Source organism: Bombus pyrosoma, linkage group LG16 (assembly GCF_014825855.1).
Source record: "Bombus pyrosoma isolate SC7728 linkage group LG16, ASM1482585v1, whole genome shotgun sequence".
NCBI classification, from domain to species: domain Eukaryota; kingdom Metazoa; phylum Arthropoda; class Insecta; order Hymenoptera; family Apidae; genus Bombus; species Bombus pyrosoma.
The window spans coordinates 5,952,361-5,972,399 of record NC_057785.1 but is presented as its reverse complement, the minus strand read 5'-3'; the positions used below and the strand labels follow the sequence as shown (position 1 = coordinate 5,972,399).

The 20,039-nt window shown below is 37.2% G+C and overlaps 1 protein-coding gene across 1 annotated transcript in view; it reads right to left on the bottom strand.

Moving 5' to 3' along the window:
* Window positions 1-20,039, bottom strand: part of LOC122576551 (probable G-protein coupled receptor 158) — a 160,631-nt gene that overhangs the window by 66,267 nt on the left and 74,325 nt on the right. Inside the window, exons 3-4 of the mRNA XM_043747012.1 lie at window positions 13,038-13,161; window positions 12,715-12,858 (exon numbers count right to left, since the gene is read on the bottom strand). Coding sequence (XP_043602947.1) covers window positions 12,715-12,858; window positions 13,038-13,161 — 268 coding nt within the window. The remainder of the gene's footprint in view (window positions 1-12,714; window positions 12,859-13,037; window positions 13,162-20,039) is intronic.

The following is a 20,039-nucleotide window of genomic DNA, read 5'->3' as shown; positions in this document are numbered from 1 at the left end:
AAGTTGTTTGGAATTACAGGGAGTAGAATTTCATGAAGTTGTTGCTGTGTTTACTGTTGATTATTACACACGATAAACAACGCAAATTGTTACGAAATTCTTCATATTTAATTGTACGATATTTAGATAACAATGTATGTGTACGAAAAAAAAGAGAAAAATAAAAGAAGAAATATTCTTGCAAATTTAAAGACAGGATGTCCTTAAAAAACAAAAAAATAAATTAAGTTTCTATAAAAAATTCTAATATTTAAAAAAATAAGAAATAAGAAGATACTTTGAACAATGTGAAATTATTTACCAGAGCATCAAATATGAAGATTATTCCACTGCAAAAGAAGAATAAAAGAAAAGATATTCTTCCAAATTTAAAGACAGGATGTCCTTAATACAACTAAAAAATAAATTAAGTTTCTATACAAAATTCTAACAACCTATATTTAAAAAAGAAAAAGAGATTAGAAGATACTTTGAACAATGTGAAATTATTTATTAGAGCATCAAATATGAAAATTATTCCACTGCAAAAGAAGAATAAAAGAAAAGATATTCTTCCACATTTAAAGACAGGATGTCCTTAATAAAACCAAAAAATAAATTAAGATTCTATAAAAAATTCTAATATTTAAAAAAAATAAGAAATAAGAAGATATAGAAGAAATAAAAAACAAAAAAATAAATTGTTTCTATACAAAATTCTAACAACCTATATTTAAAAAAGAAAAAGAAATAAGAAGATACTTTGGACAATGTGAAATTATTTATCAGAGCATCAAATATGAAAATTATTCCACTTCAAGAAACAATTTATTATAATTCACCATATTTCTCTTCACTGATCTTTATATTCAAGCGAAGATATTTCATGAAATAAACTACTTTTTCTTCTTGGACAATGTTTTTAATTATTCTTTCAACAAACAGATATTACTATCCACGTTGGTGTATGACACTTTGATTTGTCTGTCTGCGTTCGCCGCCTGTTTCTGTTCAACGATGTAATAAGACTACGAGCACTTGAACGCGAGCTTTGTTGCAATTTTAATCCCTCGGATCGTGTCGAGTTCGTTAGCCAGATTATTAACACGTCCGCGAACGGAACGAAATTTACTCTTAATTGAACTGGTGTAACATTTCGAAACCGTGTAGCCAAGTTAATTAAGAGCTTGTTTTTTTTAAGCGGATACAATTCCAAAGAGGGATAATAGAGTGGAAAATAGCTGTGAGATTTATAAAACGCCAGTCAGACACCTAATTCTCTATCTGAAACTATTAAAGGGTAGAATTAGTTTATCAGGCGGAAAATAGAATTGGGGCGGTGATTAATTATTGTTTTACAGAGAAATTGTGAAAGTTCATTAAATTGGAGGCTGTTCGATCGAGCAGAGATCGTTCCACGTGGCATTTCGGAGAGTTGGAAAATCTGGCATTTTCTTATAGAAAGGGATTTTGGTCCAAAATTTGGCTGTCATATATAGAATTGTATGGAAAATATCTGGGAATTTTTTCGTGAAAAAAATAATTAGTTTATATACAGTTTATTTCTCACAAATATTATTAACTTTAATTTGTCCATCAGGCAGAAAGAAGACAAATTTTAGCTAAATGTTAATCTGGACGATTGTTCCCTTCATTTGGACTCAATTAAACTCACTTTATTTAGTCGTGTTCATGGAAATACGAGTTTGCCTAAACGCAAGCAGACTCACGTGACAATGATAAAAATGATATTGTGTTCTCTGAAATTTTATTAAAATTCACGGATCAAAATTGTAACGCTATCCTGCCAATGCAAAACCATACATAGCAGCAATAGCAATAACGATAACAATAAATTTTATGAAAATTTCGAATAAAAAAAAAAACTGTCAGCAAAATTTCGAGCTGGTCGAAACGCGAAGGAGAGAATAAAAGCTGCTCCTAAAAAATGATGGGAGGTGCAAACAGGCGGAGCAGAAGCGGACAGCGTATGTCACCTAATGGAAATCGACGAGAGGCGGCAACTTTTGCATTTGCCAGTGAAATGGGTCAATCACACGCGCGACCTTCGCGCTCAACGCGTTGTAAACATCTGTGACAAGCCGAAACGACGAAATAATTTACGTTAACAATACACTTACGTATAGAATCCGAACCGTTGACTCCGCAATGCCATGAATGATGATAATTCAAATAACATTAGGACTACAATGCTTTGGCAAGTTGGCAAAAGTGATTAGAATTCAACGAAGCACGGTTTAAATGGTTTTCTGGTTCGTTTGGTCGATTAATTGATAATCCACAGTGATGTTCCTGGCCGGTACAAGGGGAAAAAATCGATTAGAATCGGACAAGCGACGGGGATTAGTAGAATAGGGTCGCGTATGGTCGGACAAGTGGATCAATCAGTAGAACAGCTCGCCCCTTCGGTCGACAGGTGGCCACGTCAGTGGAACAAGCAGTTTATGGTCAAACAGTGGTTACCTTTCATGGAATAGGAAAAAGAAATGATAGAACCGAATATCTACACGTCCCATGCAGGGTTTAACACACAATATTATTTTTATGCTGCAATAAGTGAAGAATATAAAGGAATAATACTGTAACTAACATTTTACAAAAATATTTTCTATGAGGTTTCTGTGATTCTCCACAAATTAGAATATGCTAATAATAGCTAGGAACAACTAACGAGCTAGGAAATATATTTCCATTGAATGGTATTCCAAGATAAGTACACTTTATCAAATAGAAGACTACAGAGGAAGAATATGACAAGTTTCTCATCTTCCAGATAGCAGCAGTTTCCAAGTTTAAAATTGTCAGTTAATCACATTAACAAAATTGTTTGCGCTTAATTATTTGTTCACTCTATCTGTAATTATAAAGCTATTACTTATCACAATATTAACACTGTTATCCGTGTCCTGTCAATTTCACTTCTTCATCAACTATCCACCTTCAGCCTTAACGAATCCTCTCGATTTTTACCTCCTTTCACAGTTCATTTTATTTTATATTATTCAGTGAAAAACGTCTATTAAAATCATCCAATCGATAGAAACATACCCATTACATTATTTTTCCACCAAGAACACGTTCGATGGTGAGAAAAATATCTACAGCTACACTGGTAGACAAATATATTGGCAAGACTGTGTGTGCACCGTATGGGGTCTTGAACAGTTTCAACCTGACAAGATTGATCCACGAGTCTCGCTTAGATGGATAGCAAATTCTCGTAGCAATGGTTCGCTTGTCATAGGTACTCGTCAGCCGATGAGATTGCACGTCAGAAAGACACGGTGGATTGGAGACAGAGGTGACACGGGAATCGAACGGTGGCCCTGGCTGGTCGGTGATCGTTCGATACTGCAAGCTTAGTGTGTCTGTTCACTGTGACAGCGTGTCATTTCTGATTATGTCGCAGGCATTCTGACTGAAGTTTAACGCAAACCGACGCATACCCTGCGCTACCGCTGATTGCTTTCTGATTGGAATTCGCTTGTCGACGATGACGAGAGGCCTGGCCACCGCGGTCTCTACTCTAACTAGCTAGATATCTAACCTACGGGAAGGTTTTCGCGATGGATCGTCGATGATCAGATACCATTGTCCTATCGTTCCATTAATCTCTCAGAAATTAGACATCGCAGCTAGCATCAGCTCTTAATTGATATCAATAGGTCACTGAGGATTTTCGATTAGGTCACTGGATTCTTGAGTGTCTCGCTGAATTCTCGAGTATCTCCTTTTACATCGTACTTTGTATCCTACGGAACAACAATTGTTAGTCATTTTTATGAGATACAAATTAAATAGTTTGGAATTTTTTACCGAAGATCATCCTTGAATGAAGGCTGCAACTGACACAGTGCTTTTCTCCACTTTGGCAGGATTAATTGCAATTTTAGGATCGTCCAAGATCTCAGACCTTTATCCACGTATTTTACAAATAAATCATTCGAGTTTACAAGAGTCCACGAAATCTGCAAGATTTCTAGGAACAATTACGAATTACAAATTTTGCCCAAATCTGATCTGTACGTAGTCCCAGCGCCGAAGCTCCAAGCATCGCGTGATAAAGAGGCTTCTGTGAGAGCCTGGCTGTCGAGGAGACGTCGACGAATTGATAATTGATTTTGGTGAATTGCATCGACCAACAGGGATTACCAGTCGATATGGTAAATGGAATCGTGAATATTCTCGCATGTAGGAATTAGCTTCTGATTTCAAGGGAATAAGCTGAATTGGACAGGAAGTTGGGAAGAAGGTTCATGAGAATAGGCTCAGGCCAGATTTTTGTGTCATTAGTCCTGTAACAATTATAAAAGGGCCAAGCGAACCTCGTTGTTCCGATTCTCAGAGATTTTACAACTACAGTGAGCAGTCACGTGAAACGAGGAAGAATCTGAATGGGCTTTGAGTTATTATAAATTCCGGTTAAGAAGTGAATAAGAACCCAATTATAGGGTGGACCGCAGAAAGCTGTGAAGTCTTAATACCGTACAGAATTCTGGTTCTTTGGAAGTTTCAATCTCGATTGTAGCGAAGTTGTGGGGAATAAAGGAAGGCTTGAGTCAGATTTGGATTAGATCCCATTTATGTTTAAAGGTTCCAGGTCAAGGAGCGAATTTGGCCCGGGAATCCAACGTATGGAATAAAGGATTAATATGGAGGATTTAATATTCCAAGTGAAATAAAATAAGTGGAATTCTAAGTGAAACGAGAAATGAAATACTTGATGCTTGTCAGCTGAAGAACGGATAGAAGCTAAAGTAGAATTTTATAACGTCCATTCAAACACAACTTCCGAATAGTTGGCAACTTACTCTAAACATTGGAATACTTCGATGTTAGCAAATTTTATAAGAAAACTGAGATCACGCAAAGAGGAAGGAAATTCTAGGTGAAATTCTTCCTAATAAGAAATTCTTCAATCGGATGAATACATTTTGGAAACATGTTTTAATTTTCGCAGTAGAATCACGTGAGAGAGTAGAGCTTCAAACGAATTTCCATTGGAACCATTGTCAATCAACAATAGTCCACAATCTGCCCACAATCTGCCCATTCTGACCTAAAGGTCAGGCCTGAAAATAGCAGCTTTCCAATTGGATGAAACAAACGAAACGAGGGAACAACAAAAGCGAGAAAAAGTCACCAGAAGCAAACAGAAACGAGGATCATAAAGACGAGAAACGTAGTGAGGAACATTAACAGACAAATGACAATGATTCTTTTCAACGATACGCTTGGTGACGTCTATGCGACCCGTTTCACTGGCAACGTCCATTAACTAGGAAAACGAACGAAAGCAAAACCGAATCAACTGGTTTTATCATTCTGTTTATTGTTCAGGCATTATTTCGCCGGAACAAAACAAGGTTCGTCGACTACTTGGAAGAAAAGAGAAAAGTAGAACTGTCTATGCAGAGGAAACTGAAGAGCTCAGCAACGACGGTAATTGAGGGGCTGCATCGAATGGTCTTGCATCACACACTCGAAATTTCCTTTTCTCTCTCGAGAGCTGCTCTGTTTTTACGATCTTCTTCCAAACATGGGAACTGTTGCTAGTAATGTGCAATGACACATTGCTTTTTCTTAGGAACATGGCGACCTGGTTTGACATATGTTTGCGACGAATAGGATCATCAGTACATGCGGTTTTATATTTTTGCCAGAACTTTTGCAATGAGTGTGAATCTTTGTTTCAGATTCTACCGAAGAAACCAGAACAGATTGTTCTTCATTTTTCGTATATTTACAACGAACTTTCCGTCTAATCTGTTTATCAGATTTTAATCCAAACTAACCTAAATGTAGACCATGCCGGACCTAGTTTCTTTTTTAACTTTATCACGAAAGCCAAATACAAATCTAACCCAAATCTAGGTTACACATGATCCGGATCTCAATTTGAAATTCCATCATTTCTCTTGTCATCGCTAATTTCTCATTTACGATGGAAATGCTCTTGACCGATGGTACAATGTCCAAATTCTAATCCCATAGTAAGTATCAGCATTTGATTGTCAACCGTTAGAAATTCTCACACGTCAAGCGTGTTCAGCTCAACGTTTAGCGTTCATTTCAACTATCGGAAACTGCGCTTAGAAAAATAATCGAAGAAAGTGCATCGATAAAAAAGAATACAGCCGATTCAAAATCGACCGATCTCGAAAAAAATCCCTAGAGTTCAATTGACCGTGCGATAGGAACCTGCCTTACCGACTGAGTCGTCGATGAAAAGATCTCATTTCATACGTCACACTAACCATTCGATGCGACGGGTCGACGAATTAATAACGTTTCGCTGAAACGCCAATGGGAAATCGTTTCGCCGTTCGGCGCAGGTGCGCTCGTCAAACCGGACACATAACTCCGGATGACAGTGCGGATGACAGCGTGGCTGCTGTCGATATCCATTTTCGCGCGAAGGAACGAACGAATCGACAGACTGTCCAAGCTTCTATACGCTGACCGTATAGGGTGCTCGAGAAAAATAGCGTTTGACCGAATAGCAGCCACAAAATAGAGAACCTTGGCCGTAACTATCGCTGCACAAATGATTTATGGCAGATGTTGAGGTGTTGTTCATGGAAAAGAGATTGGAAAGTTCCTCCGGGTTGGCAACTAAGTGATCGCGGATTTTGTGAATACCACCTAATGAGAAACTATTGCACTATAAATTCGTTGAAATTTAGCAACTACATAAATCAGGAATAAATTAGAAATGAACTGCTGCGTTAACGCGTCATGGGTTCCTAATGGGTTGAGCGTAATGAGGTTCACAGAATCCTTGGAATAGATTTCCAACTAGTCACGTGTCACGCCAAGTTATTTACCACGACCAACCACAAATAACCACGGAATATTCTGCTGCGTCGCGTTCAAGTTCTCGAAGGAATTTCTGCGCCCAAAGGGCCGCATACGCGCGTCTAGGGAATATTATCGGAAGTTACGAAGGAATCTAGTAACTTTTTCGTCTTACCACTCGGACGAAAAGGACGATAAGCATTCTGGTTCTTGGGCGCTCGAATAATTTTCTGTCGATTAAGATGACAGGTTCTCGATAATCCGCGGTTCCAATCCACAAGTTTAATTCACTTTCGTCACGGACGATTGAACGTGGATAGCGATTCGGTAATCAATTCTGTTGCTAACTACGATTTCGTTCCAAAACTCGTATCCGTTGTTTTCGTGAAAAAGTTTCTCAGGAACGAGCCACGAAAAGACAAGTGAAAAATCACCTGAAACTCGATATGCAGCGTTAGTGTCGCGTACTTAACAACGCAGCTTCATGCAAACGGCCCTATGGAGGACACGATAGTTGTTCCTCTGGCACGTTGCCACGGAATTCCGCACATTTTCATTCAACGAGAAAAAATTATACTTTTGTAAGCATTTGTTCCCTTCACTTTTTTTCTGCCTTCGCTACTCTCCAGGGATTAATTTAGCCTCTGCAGAGCTGTATAAATGAAATAATTTCTATTGCTTTCCAACACGATGATTTCTTCTTCTCTTTATTTCCTTTTTTGTTCCTTTCCTTTCTTGTTCTTCGAAATGGAGAGATTCTTGGGTAAAGTTGCAAGGCTTGCTCCAATTTTTAATGCAGTCGTACGATCGTTACGATGATTCAAGAGCCTGCAGTGTCCCTATATCAGTTCTTATTGTTAGCTCGTTACTAGGTAGTTTTATTTTCTTCTTTTTTTTTTTGGTGTGCGTATTATAAATTCAAATTCTTTATATTATATTCATATACAATATAATTTTTGTAATTTTTTAAATTATAAAGCTCCTTTCTGCGCGTCTGATTTGTATGACCACTTACTTCATTTACGTTTGTACAACAAAGTTCATGCAACTAGTTTAGAAGAAATTTGAACAGATTTGCAGTAGTTTAAATAAATCATGACCTAACAAATAAAAGCTATGTAATCTGTCTCCTTTCGATTCAAAAAAATGATGAAGCATTTAGAGGCACAAAATATCTCACTTTCCCATCATCTCACTGCAATAACTTTATACTCAAAATTTATGATCCAAAAAATAGTGCAACTGTAAAAGGCCTATACATAGCTGCACCAGCGAAAAGAGTAGTCACTTTTCAATCATTTGCATCTCTCTATTTTCAAATTTTTCCTTCAGTTTTTTCAGAAAAGACACGTGATAATTCTATGGGGCACCTTGTCTAATCATCAGACTCAACAATTTGAAAGCTCTACGCGTCTGGCGAAAGTCCTTTCAATTTTTCCTTTTCCCGCTACTGTCTTGTCACTTTTTATCAGTTAATTGATACAATCATTTTTCTTGCTCGATTATTGTCATATTACGGATATTATTTAAATAAAATATCTGAGAAACGACCGTTTAAAGCAAAATATTAATTAAATTATATTTAAGAAAATATTTCGAAAATGTTTGTTAAATTCATAGTTGGATAACTTTACCATGTTATGGGAAATATTAAATAAAATATTAAATTTTGTTATATAAAATGTGACTGACATATTATATCATATTAGAGAAAAATATTGCTCAACCTATGGAAACACTATTTATATAACATAAAATATTTGACAAATGTTTATTTATTAAATAACTAGTAAAACTTATCCATTCTCGACTATCAATCGATCCCCACGGATTATTGAAAGTTTCTCGTTTTATTTCTTTCGCGACATTTCCGTCGTACATGCGACTGTTTATTATTTATTTTCTTTTGTAGCAGAAATATCGGGAAAATACGCAGACACGTGTGATTATATACGAGACAGAATAAAATTGGCACGGTTATTTGGTTTTGGCAGAAAGGAAACGATTGTTTCAAGTTTAACGCGAGCTTGACGTTCCCTCGATTAGATGGCCGTTCAAAAAATGTAAAGTTTGAGACGAAGAATTGGGTCATTTTTTCCCTGCCTGCTCACGTCGTCTGTGACGTGCAGTTCTGGATTACGTGACGGGTTAATGGAAAATATGAGAACGAACAGAACCAGGCCGAGTTTTGTATCGCGTTTGCTATAAAGTAATTTTCATAGCTCGCGTGATTTCACCTTTCACGGTGTTGCGAGGGCTCCATCCTGACCGATTGCCTTCGTATAATTTAAACAACGATACGGATCTTTCACTAAAAATGCTTGCGAGGTCTCTCCTTGAAATTTGTGTTTTTTTCCTTCTTCTTCTTCTTCTTCCTTGTGGCAAGTTGTTGAGAAAGATGTGAAGTAAAAATAAATTCCGTCGTCCAGGCTTTTAATGCATGGCAGGGCCGCTATTATTAGCCTGAAATTACTGCAAAACGGTGCATTTTGTTATCAGGCTTGTCAACTTGTAAAGAATTAAAAAGTAATTTTCAAAAATATGCAGCTGATAGTGGAGAAATATTAACGTTCATGGTATCAATTACATTAACTGAATTGAGTGAATTTTTAAACACCGTTTCTTTAAACAATTCTTTAAATCTGGCCAGACAATGATTTTTAGTAAATTTTTCAAGAGTATTTCACTAATACTATACTATAGTGTACAACATGAAGAATTTTTGATGAATTAACATTACAAAATTTCATTGTTTCAGAAACACTAGAAATTTAAGAAAAGCACAACGCAACCTGAACTAAAAATGAAGAAACTTGAAACGAATACTGGAACATTCATTATTCTCAGAATATTATGAACATACTGCAAGAACATGCTTCATCGTGCAAGAACTGGAAACACGAGATATTTGCAAAATTTCCAACCGATAGCCCAAATCCTAGCCATTTCCAGAAGATGGCGAAACTTCATTGTTTAAAACGTGCATAACCATAAACGTAGCATCTGCAGTCCTACACAATAATTTCTCATGGTACTCAAGAGAAAGCAAGTAGAAATCCCACTATTCTCTCATATTGCTCTTCACGGTATCTGCGTTTATGTTCATCTTTGCATGGAGCTTATTAAAATCAGCGATTTCTCCTTCAGCCTCGAATGCGGTTGTCCTTTCACGCTAACCGTAAAATCAACAGATTTGGCCCTCTTCTCTTAGCACATTAACTACTCTCAAGCATTGTCCTTTCATAGAAACGCTCGATCCCTGGCCATTTATCAACAATTACAAACGACCTATAACAGATCAACACCACATAACTAAAGTACAATATGTTAATGTTTTAAGTTCCATGCCAACTGGCTGGCTAAAAAGGATCAACGTAGCGTTTGACATACAGTGAGATTTTACTTTGTCTGTATGCAAATTCCTTGCACGAATCAACGTCTAAAAGTCCATTTCCATTCGGTTGATCTAATTAGATAAAAGTGTGTTTCGGTAAAGGACTGTGCAAATGAATAAAAGAGACTTCAATCTTCTGGTGTCCCAGTGATGCAACATCAACGAGAGAGCTTGCAGGTTGACAATTATGTAAAATTGGTAATTAAATGAAGCCACCATCGTCTGCATTCTCTTGTCTGACCCAGGGACATCTAAAATCATCCAAATTTCTATGAGAAATGGCCAATCGTGATAGTCTCACTGTTCAATTTCTCCTAAATACATAAAAATTCATGTTCTACCACTTACCACCTTCTTGCATCTCTTTTAGCCAATCTATGAACCCTTCGGATCCATAGATCAAGCTGTAAATCCCATACACGTCTAACAATCAACCTAATTCAATCCACCTTGAAAGAAGCCAACCATGAAACCAGCTGACCAAATTATTCTATGTTACCTTTGAGTTACGTCCTCAATAAATTAACTGCAGGTTGGCTCATGATCCCGGTCTGTCTACCAATCACCAGCTGTCCCATTCCAGTCGCCTAAATCGGTTACTCAGTGGTCTGTAACGCTCACCTAACACCGGCATAGTATGGTCGTCCACGTTGGAACTAGGTACCGCAATTGTTTCAAATGGTCAGGTCCGTGGATCGTGTGCAGCACTTTCGTTTCACCAGGGATTAGTCGAATACTTCAAAGGAACCGACGAATCAGCAACGTGTTCTGTATTTCGTTGGGGACAAAAGGGAATCGCCGGTCTTGGTCACAGGCGATATAAAGTTCTTGGGTTCTATTTGACGGCGACAGGTGAGAAACGCGGCAACCAGACTGTGAATAGCTTAGAATTGCTAGAGTGTTGGGTCCATTTTTGTGGACTTAGGGGAACTTGACTAGCAATTGCTGGTCTCTGCGAGACCTGATCAAAGCCCTTAGAACTCTACGCCCAGTAAACATTTTTATTCATATCTGATGTACATTAATACATGATTTGAGAGTTTCTAAATTGGCTGAAGAGAAGATGACGAGGAGCGCGGATTCTTATACATTGGGTTGGCAACTAAGTGAAACCTAATATTTAGAAGAAATTCAAGAGCGATTAAAATTACCAGTGGATAATTTACCATTAGAGATTTATAGGAGTAATTTGTGAGATTCCTGAAGCGAGTCAATAATAATTAGCAAACTATAACTCTCTATGTACTTGGAAGAATCTCAACGTGGGTTCAGCACGATGACAGTCAAAATGTCCAATTGGTGATTCCATTTGACAAAATGTCTATTCTACAACAATACCGTCTCTACGAATTTCTTCTTCTCACTGGCCTGCATGTTTTATTGCAAACATTTACTCAAAAATGTTACTCATGAACCGACCTGGAGCCACTTGAACAATGGCAGTGTCTACGCCCTAATTGGGTATTGAAGCGTTTCTTTTAACTTGGTGGATTTCGCTGCCTCTCCAGAACTGTGCAAGAGCTATCCACGAAACTCCTGACTCAACATTGAGAGACACCTGAAGAGGTGGAGAAGTTGAATCTTGGAAGAAAGAGGCAACTCCGGATGCCAAAAGCAACGTGCTATCTCATTCCCTCCAATTTTTCCTTCTCCTCATCTTTTGAGCGAGAGACAACAATCCTGAAGTTTTTCCAAGTTTTTGATCAACAGAGGAACAAGACACAAGGAGGGATTCAGAGGTGTTTAACCAGGCTAAGAACCCTCGAGCAACCGGCAAGCCGATTTACAGCGGAGCTGCTTCTGAAGATCCTCGCAGGAGAGAATATTCTGTGACCTGGAACTAACCGACTGCTCGCCCTTGTACATGATTTTTAGTCAGAGCAGCGAGACACTGATAAATTATCAGTGAAGAGGCTGTCTTGTAACTTGTCTGAGATTCCTTTGCAGCTCGTTGCAGGTCCAGAAGAATTCAAAGTACTTGAAGAAAATTATTAATAGTTCTTTTTTGGCGGTCTCTCTGGATGATCCAAAACAGTCTGAGAATTTCTTAACATCTCTTTTACTTTCCTAAAAATAGTTTCAAGCAGAGCAGTTTTTAAAGAAGATTCATTATGGTTTCAAGAGCGGATTGAAGAATGGCTATAGTTTGTCAAGGTATTTGGAATCCTTTTTCTTCTCCAGCTTTTCCAGGATAGTTTAAAGCGACCCGAGGCTTTTTAATTGACATTTTATTGAACTTCTAGGAATAGTTTAAGACAGGAAATTCTGAGAATGCTTGGGAATATTTTCAGAATTTTAAAAATAGTCCAAGAGAAGAATTGTCGAGGATTTGTCACGACTTTAAAGATAGTCTAAAATCTAATGATTTGAAATATAGTGTAAAGCAAGCTTTTGATAATTTTGGGTTGTAATATCCACAAACTGCGCTTCCTTAATTTTATAAACAATCCATACCAACTGAATGTATGAAGAACAAAATATAATATAATTTTCAAGTACTTCTTTTTGCTTGGAAAACTTACCATCATCAATTTCTCGTACTCTTCCTCGATCACGGTGCCATTGTAGTATCGGTTGATAGACTTGGTGTCCGGGTAATAAAAGCCACGTTTGCAGATGCATCGGTAGCTTCCACGACGGAATCCAAGTCCAGGGATGGCGATGCACTGCAATTGAAAATCGCAATTAGACGTGAACTTCATCATCGTGGCTTCATTAAATTGCAAATGAAATATTAAATACCTGATACACAAGAGAAAAAAATGGAAACAAAAATTCGGCGAGTAAAATGTTAACATTTTGCCAATAACACAAGCTAACAATTTTTATTGATAAATCCACTAACCTCGGTGGTGCGTTTCTTGCATTTGTCACTGGCTGCGAAAATGTTCAATTGAGTGGATCCTGGTGGCAGAGGGCACTGATCTATGTCAAGCCTGCGTAGGTCAATGTCTATTCCACTTGTCCCTCTGAAAGAAGAGAAAAAGTATGAAATTATTCGTACGATCGTCTACACGTATTTTTCACACGATCATCTTTCAAGAACAATTAACAAAATGTATTAATATAAAATAAGAAGGAAGGCAAATTGCTAAGTAGATAGGATGTAGATAGAGTCAAAGTGGCGATGGTTATTCGCTGTGACAGGTTGAACCAAAGGGTAGTGGTAATTGACTGAAAGTCATAGTGGAGAGAGGACAAGGTTATTCCTATCGAAATTCATGCTTGTGACCGGCATAATGGACGGCAGTGTCAAACGACGAAGCATGCCACGCGTAAAGCTATTGATCGTTGCATCGCTTTATTGTGCAATAAAGCATAGTTAACGTCTGTTCTGAAAGTGAGGATTCTCTTGTCTGAAACACAATATTCTAGACTTAAGTAAGGCTTATTTTCCAGAGTGGATATCGACAGTGAGTGAGGAAAATAGAAAGGTTCAGTTGACATGTTTTCACATCCTCTGCTTGAGTTATCGTTTTTCTATACTCAATAGGATTATAGATACATATTGAGTATAGAAAAACGATAACTCAAACAAGCTTGGATATATTAATTGGACTGATTGAACAGTGTAATTGGTAAACGTGAGTCGGATATATAACATGAACTAATTATACAAACAAATTGCCTGATCCATAATAGAAACTATCGATTTTACTATGATCTTTGGATTTTAATACTTCCATGTAGATTTCATTTTGAAAAAGAAAAAAGATTTACAACGTTTCAGGAATTGTTAGCTTTTCATTTTCCATTATTTCCCTATCTTTTCGTTTGAATTTTCCTTTATTTTCTTCTCTTTCCCTTCAATTTTTCTCCGTTTTTCATTTTCTTTCAGTTTCCGCCGGATTTCCCTTAATTTTCTTTTATCTCCCTTACGTTTCCTTAATTTTTCCCCTAGTTTCCTTTTCATAACTCGCAATTTTCCTTTGTTTGCCTTTCCTCTACTTTAAATTTTCCATTGATCGATTTCCCTTCTGTTAGCTTTAAATTTCCCTCCCCTTCGTTTTCAATTTTCCTTCCCTCGTCTACTAATTTTCCATCGCCTGCCCTAAATTTCCCTTCCTTTCGTTTTCTTCCATTTTCCTTCAGACTGTTCCATCTTTCCCTCGCTTTTTCCTATCTCCCCCTTTCCATTTCCCAATGCTGTCTTTCGCCTGTTAATTTCCTCCACTCTGAACTCCCCTTTTATGTGCACTTTTACGATCACAGAAACGCATAAAAGTATACTTCGCAAACGTTCATGCACGCGCATTAAAAAAGCCTGGCTGGCTCTCATGTCGTGTAGCTGTGACAGACACGATGCACCTGTTCAAATAAAATACCTGTTATAGCGCAACGTGGACCACGGAACGTGGGCGTTGATCAATTCACTTCGCCTCTGTGAAGCACGTGCTCTGTATCGCTAATGACAAGACGCGAGTTCTAACCAGTGTATGCAACGGGACCGGCAATATTCATTACAGTAGTAACAGAACAGACACGAGTTTAGCAAGAGCGTCATCAGTCGTGGTGACAGTATCCGCTGACAGAGCAAACTTTGCTGTACGAATTTAATTCTCCATTTTTCATTCCGGCGTCATTAATTGCTCAGCGATGACGAGAGAAGGTAGAATAATAAATAGGTGGATGATAGTCTTGATTTTGGAACGTGATTTTTTGACAAATAAATAAGACACGAGTGAAAAAGTACGGTATTGTCTGTAATCTGGTTGGCAACTAAGTGATTGCGGGTTTTGTCATTAGATGGTATTGACAAAACCCGCAATCACTTAGTTGCCAATTCAATTAAAGAAGAAATAAAATTTGTTCGTTCGTTTGGAACCTCGTTTCTGCGAAAACTTGTCTTGTTCTTTTGACAAATTGTTTGGACAAATAGAATGGTATTGGGTTGGCAACTAAGTGATTGCGGCTTTTGTCAATACCACCTAATGACAAAATCCGCAATGAGTTAGTTGCCAGGGCAATATTACTCTCTTGTCGTTTGAAGAAGCTTTGGACATCGTTAGGGGAACTTTGACATTTTTCCACAGTTTGAAATGTTCTTCTCGAGATTTCTTATTGCCTGTTTCAATAAATATTAATTAACCAAACCAGTTTTTCAATCTTACATCACGTAATTTGATCTTATTTGAATATCGACCGTGTCATTTACTTACAAGCCATGCAATGTAAACTTAATTAATTAATGGAATTGGGAAATATCGAATAATCGAAGAAAAACACAGCAGCGTTTCTTCTGAAGAATTTTCTTATGAGGAAAATGAATTTTATTTTGCAAATGTTTAACAGGTAAAAAAATCCCTTTCCGTGGGAAATATCCCATCGTCTTTCAATGTGAAAGTTTGCAAAGTCCTGAAAAGACCTTCTTTTAGCGTGATTTCCAATTAACCTCAATTTCACCTAATTAACCTAATCTGTGGAAACGAGACTCCATGTATTCAAGGCCAGTTACGAATTAATTCAATTACTACGAACCTGTGGATTTTCTCTGTAAACTCTGACTTCCTCTATTCGGAGAATAAAACCCATGCAGAATTTTCCAGTCTGCTTGCAAAACGATAGTCAAGTTCGATTTGTTCGTTTGTTCCGAACGTAATACAAGCGTGCAACACGTCAGGTATTTTTTTGCTTGATCGTGAAATTTCGATTCGTTTATAAAGACATCGACTTCAGAGCCAATTATCGAAATTAGTCCAGTCGATTCACAGAGATTTTCACCGGGGGGGGGGGGGGGATCGAAAATAGAGGAGATAATTAAGCTTACGCGTAAAATTCGAACTCCAAGCTGGTAATTATCCCGGAATAATGCAACTGGAAATAATGCAATGGCGCCGAATAAAGGGAATATCTGATCTTCAGTTTTCTAGAGTTTGAATATGTTCGTTTTAGGTTATGTTTTAGGTATTGTGTGTTATTAGCTCTATTATCGCAGTACGGTTGAAAAGTTATTTGTTGGTTGTGCGTGTCGGTTCTCTCAGTTCTATGGTAGCGGCGGAATTAGTTCAGTCCGTCTAACTGGAATGTAGCTTGAACCTAACCGTGCTTCATTTTCTCTTGTTTGAAGGTTAGTTTTAGTCAAGTTCCAAACGTTGCAAAACCACCAAATTTGCGTGAAATTAACCGTACCTAGCTGACCTAACTCAAAGTCCCATTTAATTATACTTAATTGCACTTAATATAAACTTAATTTGAAATAACTTTGGCTGTATTTAACTTATATCTGAATGTACTGAACCAAAAACTAACCCTATTTTATTTTACTTTAATACATCTATACATCAAAAGTCTGAACACTAGTCTGATCTCGCTAGTCTGAACACTACCTGCCTGATTTCACTAGTCTGAACACTATCTGTCTGATCTCACTATTCTGAACACTATCTGCCTGATATCACTAGTCTGAACACTACCTACCTGATCTTACCATTCTGATCTCACTAGTCTGAACACTACCTGCCTGATCTCACTAGTTCGAACACTATTCGTCTGTTCTCGCTAGTCTGAACACTACCTACCTGATCTTACCATTCTGATCTCGCTAGCCTGAACACTATCCTTGATCTTATCATTCTGATCTCGCTAGTCTGAACACTGCCTGCCTGATTTCACTAGTTCGAACACTAGTCGTCTGTTCTCGCTAGTCCGAACACTATCTGCCTGAACTCACCAATCTGAAAACTACCTGCGTGATCTCACTAGTCTGAAAACTATGTGTGACTTCACTAGATAGAAAGTGATTTGAAATCACGAAGAATCTTACACATTTCAGACATATTTTGTTTGTCAAAATTGAATTAAAGAATTTGAATAATAATTAGTATGTATGTAAACATTGTAAATATTTATAAAAAATCCAAGGTTGTCAAAATGCATAGAATGCACGTACTGTACAAAAACCTGTCACACGTCCAAGGGATAAAAGAAAATTCGAAATTGACAAACTATGAATTTTACTAACTTCTCTACTATACATATAGTATACCATTCGATAGTTGTCGTCTATTTCTACATATTATATTTATTCATTACATTTAAATACAAATTCATCTCGCAAAATTTATAAAATTATCATATTGTTATCTTACCTTCCTTACTACATTGCTATTTTGTATTTCTTATTCTATAAATTTTCTTTTATAAACCATTGGTATGATACTCGTTAGAATATTTAGCAGGCGAAGCAAACTCTCTGCTTCAGCGCTATTTGTCTAATTAGGTCCATAAAGAATTGTATAAAAGTCCGTACTGTAATTTTAATTAAACGAAGGAAAGGTTAAGCAGCAAAAGGAATGAATGTACGTAATCTGGGTATTTGCTAAACACGAGCAGAGACAACTTGGTCGTCCGGCTGCAATTAACAATTAATCAAGCATCCCGTTGCTCTTTAGCTTCATTCAACGAAAGCGTCTAATCCTTCGTTCCTCGAGTTGCGTTCAGTGAAGTTAAATTCACCGTGTTCGAGCAACGTTCCCGCTGGACCAAGAAAATAACAAAAGGGAATTGTTCGCGAAGCGTCTGACAGTAAAATATTCGCCGCAAGGCAAAGGATTATAAAAACGTGAATACCAGCAGTGAAGATGCATGACTATGCTTCCGCTTTGAAGCCGTGGACCTTCTGCTAGACTGCGGAAAAATAATAACCAGCCACGCGATGCCTTCGCTATACAGCGAGAGAAACGGACATGGGACGTTTCACGCGATTATGAAGTGCTATTATACGTTGTACCTCCGTTTTAATCATTTCTTTCGAACAAAATTTCCTTATTGTATTAATTCTCTATTGTTCATATAAACAAAAAGATCGTTTCTTCTACTGTCATATTGGACTTGACTGATTAATAGTAGATCTGTTCTACTTATTCCTGAATAAATGATACCTTCTAGCATTAATATTTATTAGAAAATTTATATTTGCCATACTACTGCTTTCATAATATTTTTTCAAATGAAACTTGGTTGCTAAACTAGTTTTTTATTAGTAAATTAAATAAAAAGTTTGTTTGTACTACTTGTTGTACAGTTTTATCGAGCTTGGCTGATTAATAATAGATCTACTCTACTTTCTTTGTGAAGAAACGACACATTCTGTCATTCAGATTAATATTTGCTAGAAACTTGTTAGATTACCGTTTTCATAACTATTTTCCGACGAAATTTCGTTATTATGGCCGATACGTAACTGACTTATTCCACTGGTTTCGCTAGTAACTGACCCATCTGCTTTATCTGTCCAGTAACTAACCTATTCTCCTTGTCTGGTTAACCATAAGAATTGATTCCTACTATCGGCTGATTAAAGATTAACACATTCTCCTTGACCACAAAATAACAAACACAAGCCAGAATCAGATATTGTGGCTAGTAACTGAAATATTCCCTCGTCTGATCAATGACTGATTTATTCTTCTAATTTGATTACTAAGAGGTCACGTCATCTGTCTCACTAATAATTTACTTACTCTCCTTGACCGACAAGTAACAGATACTGCTCACCTGCCTGATTAATAACCAGCCTATTTCACTAATCTGACTAACCAATGACCTCTTCCATCTGTTTAGCCAATGACTTACTTATATTCCTTATCTACTGGTAGCCGACCCATGTCACCTGTCTGACCAGTAACGTTACCATTTCCCTTGACCGACAACCACCTGAGTTATTCTACTCGTCTATTCAATAATTGACCTATTCTACTTCTTAGACAGTTGCGTGGATATCAGCCGGAACTTGGCGGCCTTACAGCTCGAATTAACTTTATGCCTTTGAAGTTACCAGTTCAAACTCTTCTTTCAATGAATAAAAATACAATTTCGCTCGATAGCCAAATCGATCAGTTCCTCTTTCTGCACATTATTCAGTTGTGTAACAGGCTCCAACATTTCCATACACTTTCTTAATGCTAATTATAGCATAGTCTGTCTTATCTATTGTGTTGTACTGTATATATTTGATATTACCTTTTAAACATGTATTACTATAAATATTACAGTATAATGGAAGATGACAGATAAATTAAATAATAATAAAATTACAAATTGAAATGAAGAATATCTACAAATACAATACAATGTTTATGATTTTGTATTACAATAATAATAACAACAACAACAACTGCAATTAACCTATCAATTAAATAACGTTAAATAATTCATACTTATAAATTACCCACTGATAAATTATAAATTTTCCCCAAGCTTGTTCAAACTATCAGAGCTTACTGATGACAAAATCTCTTTAAAACCCGACGACTGCCACCAATCTGACAGGATCATCATTTCCCACTTGCCAATTTCAGTTTCAAATTTCCTTGGGTCTCTGAACGAATTTCATGGTAAAATTATTTCATCTGTCTTCCCGTAGATTTTTTTCATTATTTTATTTTTGATAAATGGTAGTTCGCTGGCTGGTTTGGTATCCGTTACCGGTCGGAATTACAGCGTGGAAAATGGGAGAGATGAGCAGGGACGATGGCCGTAATTCCCGCGAAACGAGGGATCGAAGGAAAATCGTGCAACTGCGGTGAACACGGTAAACCAGGGGTTACAGGGAGCCGAGCATCGAGTATGTTAATTCGCGCCGTCCAGGCAAACCGCCAATCGGTGTACGAACCGTTAAACTTCCACTGATAATGGCCTTGCTGGCACTTACGTGTAAGTGAAATGCGAGCAACGGAATTTGACGCCGTTTACGTTCCTTCTCAGCCTCATTTTCATCCAATTCCCTCAAAAACTATCTACCCTTAACGTGTCTCTTCGATACGATAATTTAACACTTGTACTACTTGCATTAGTAATGTTTCTCGATTTAGCTGTTCATCTTTCTATTACAGCTGTTATTGCGAAT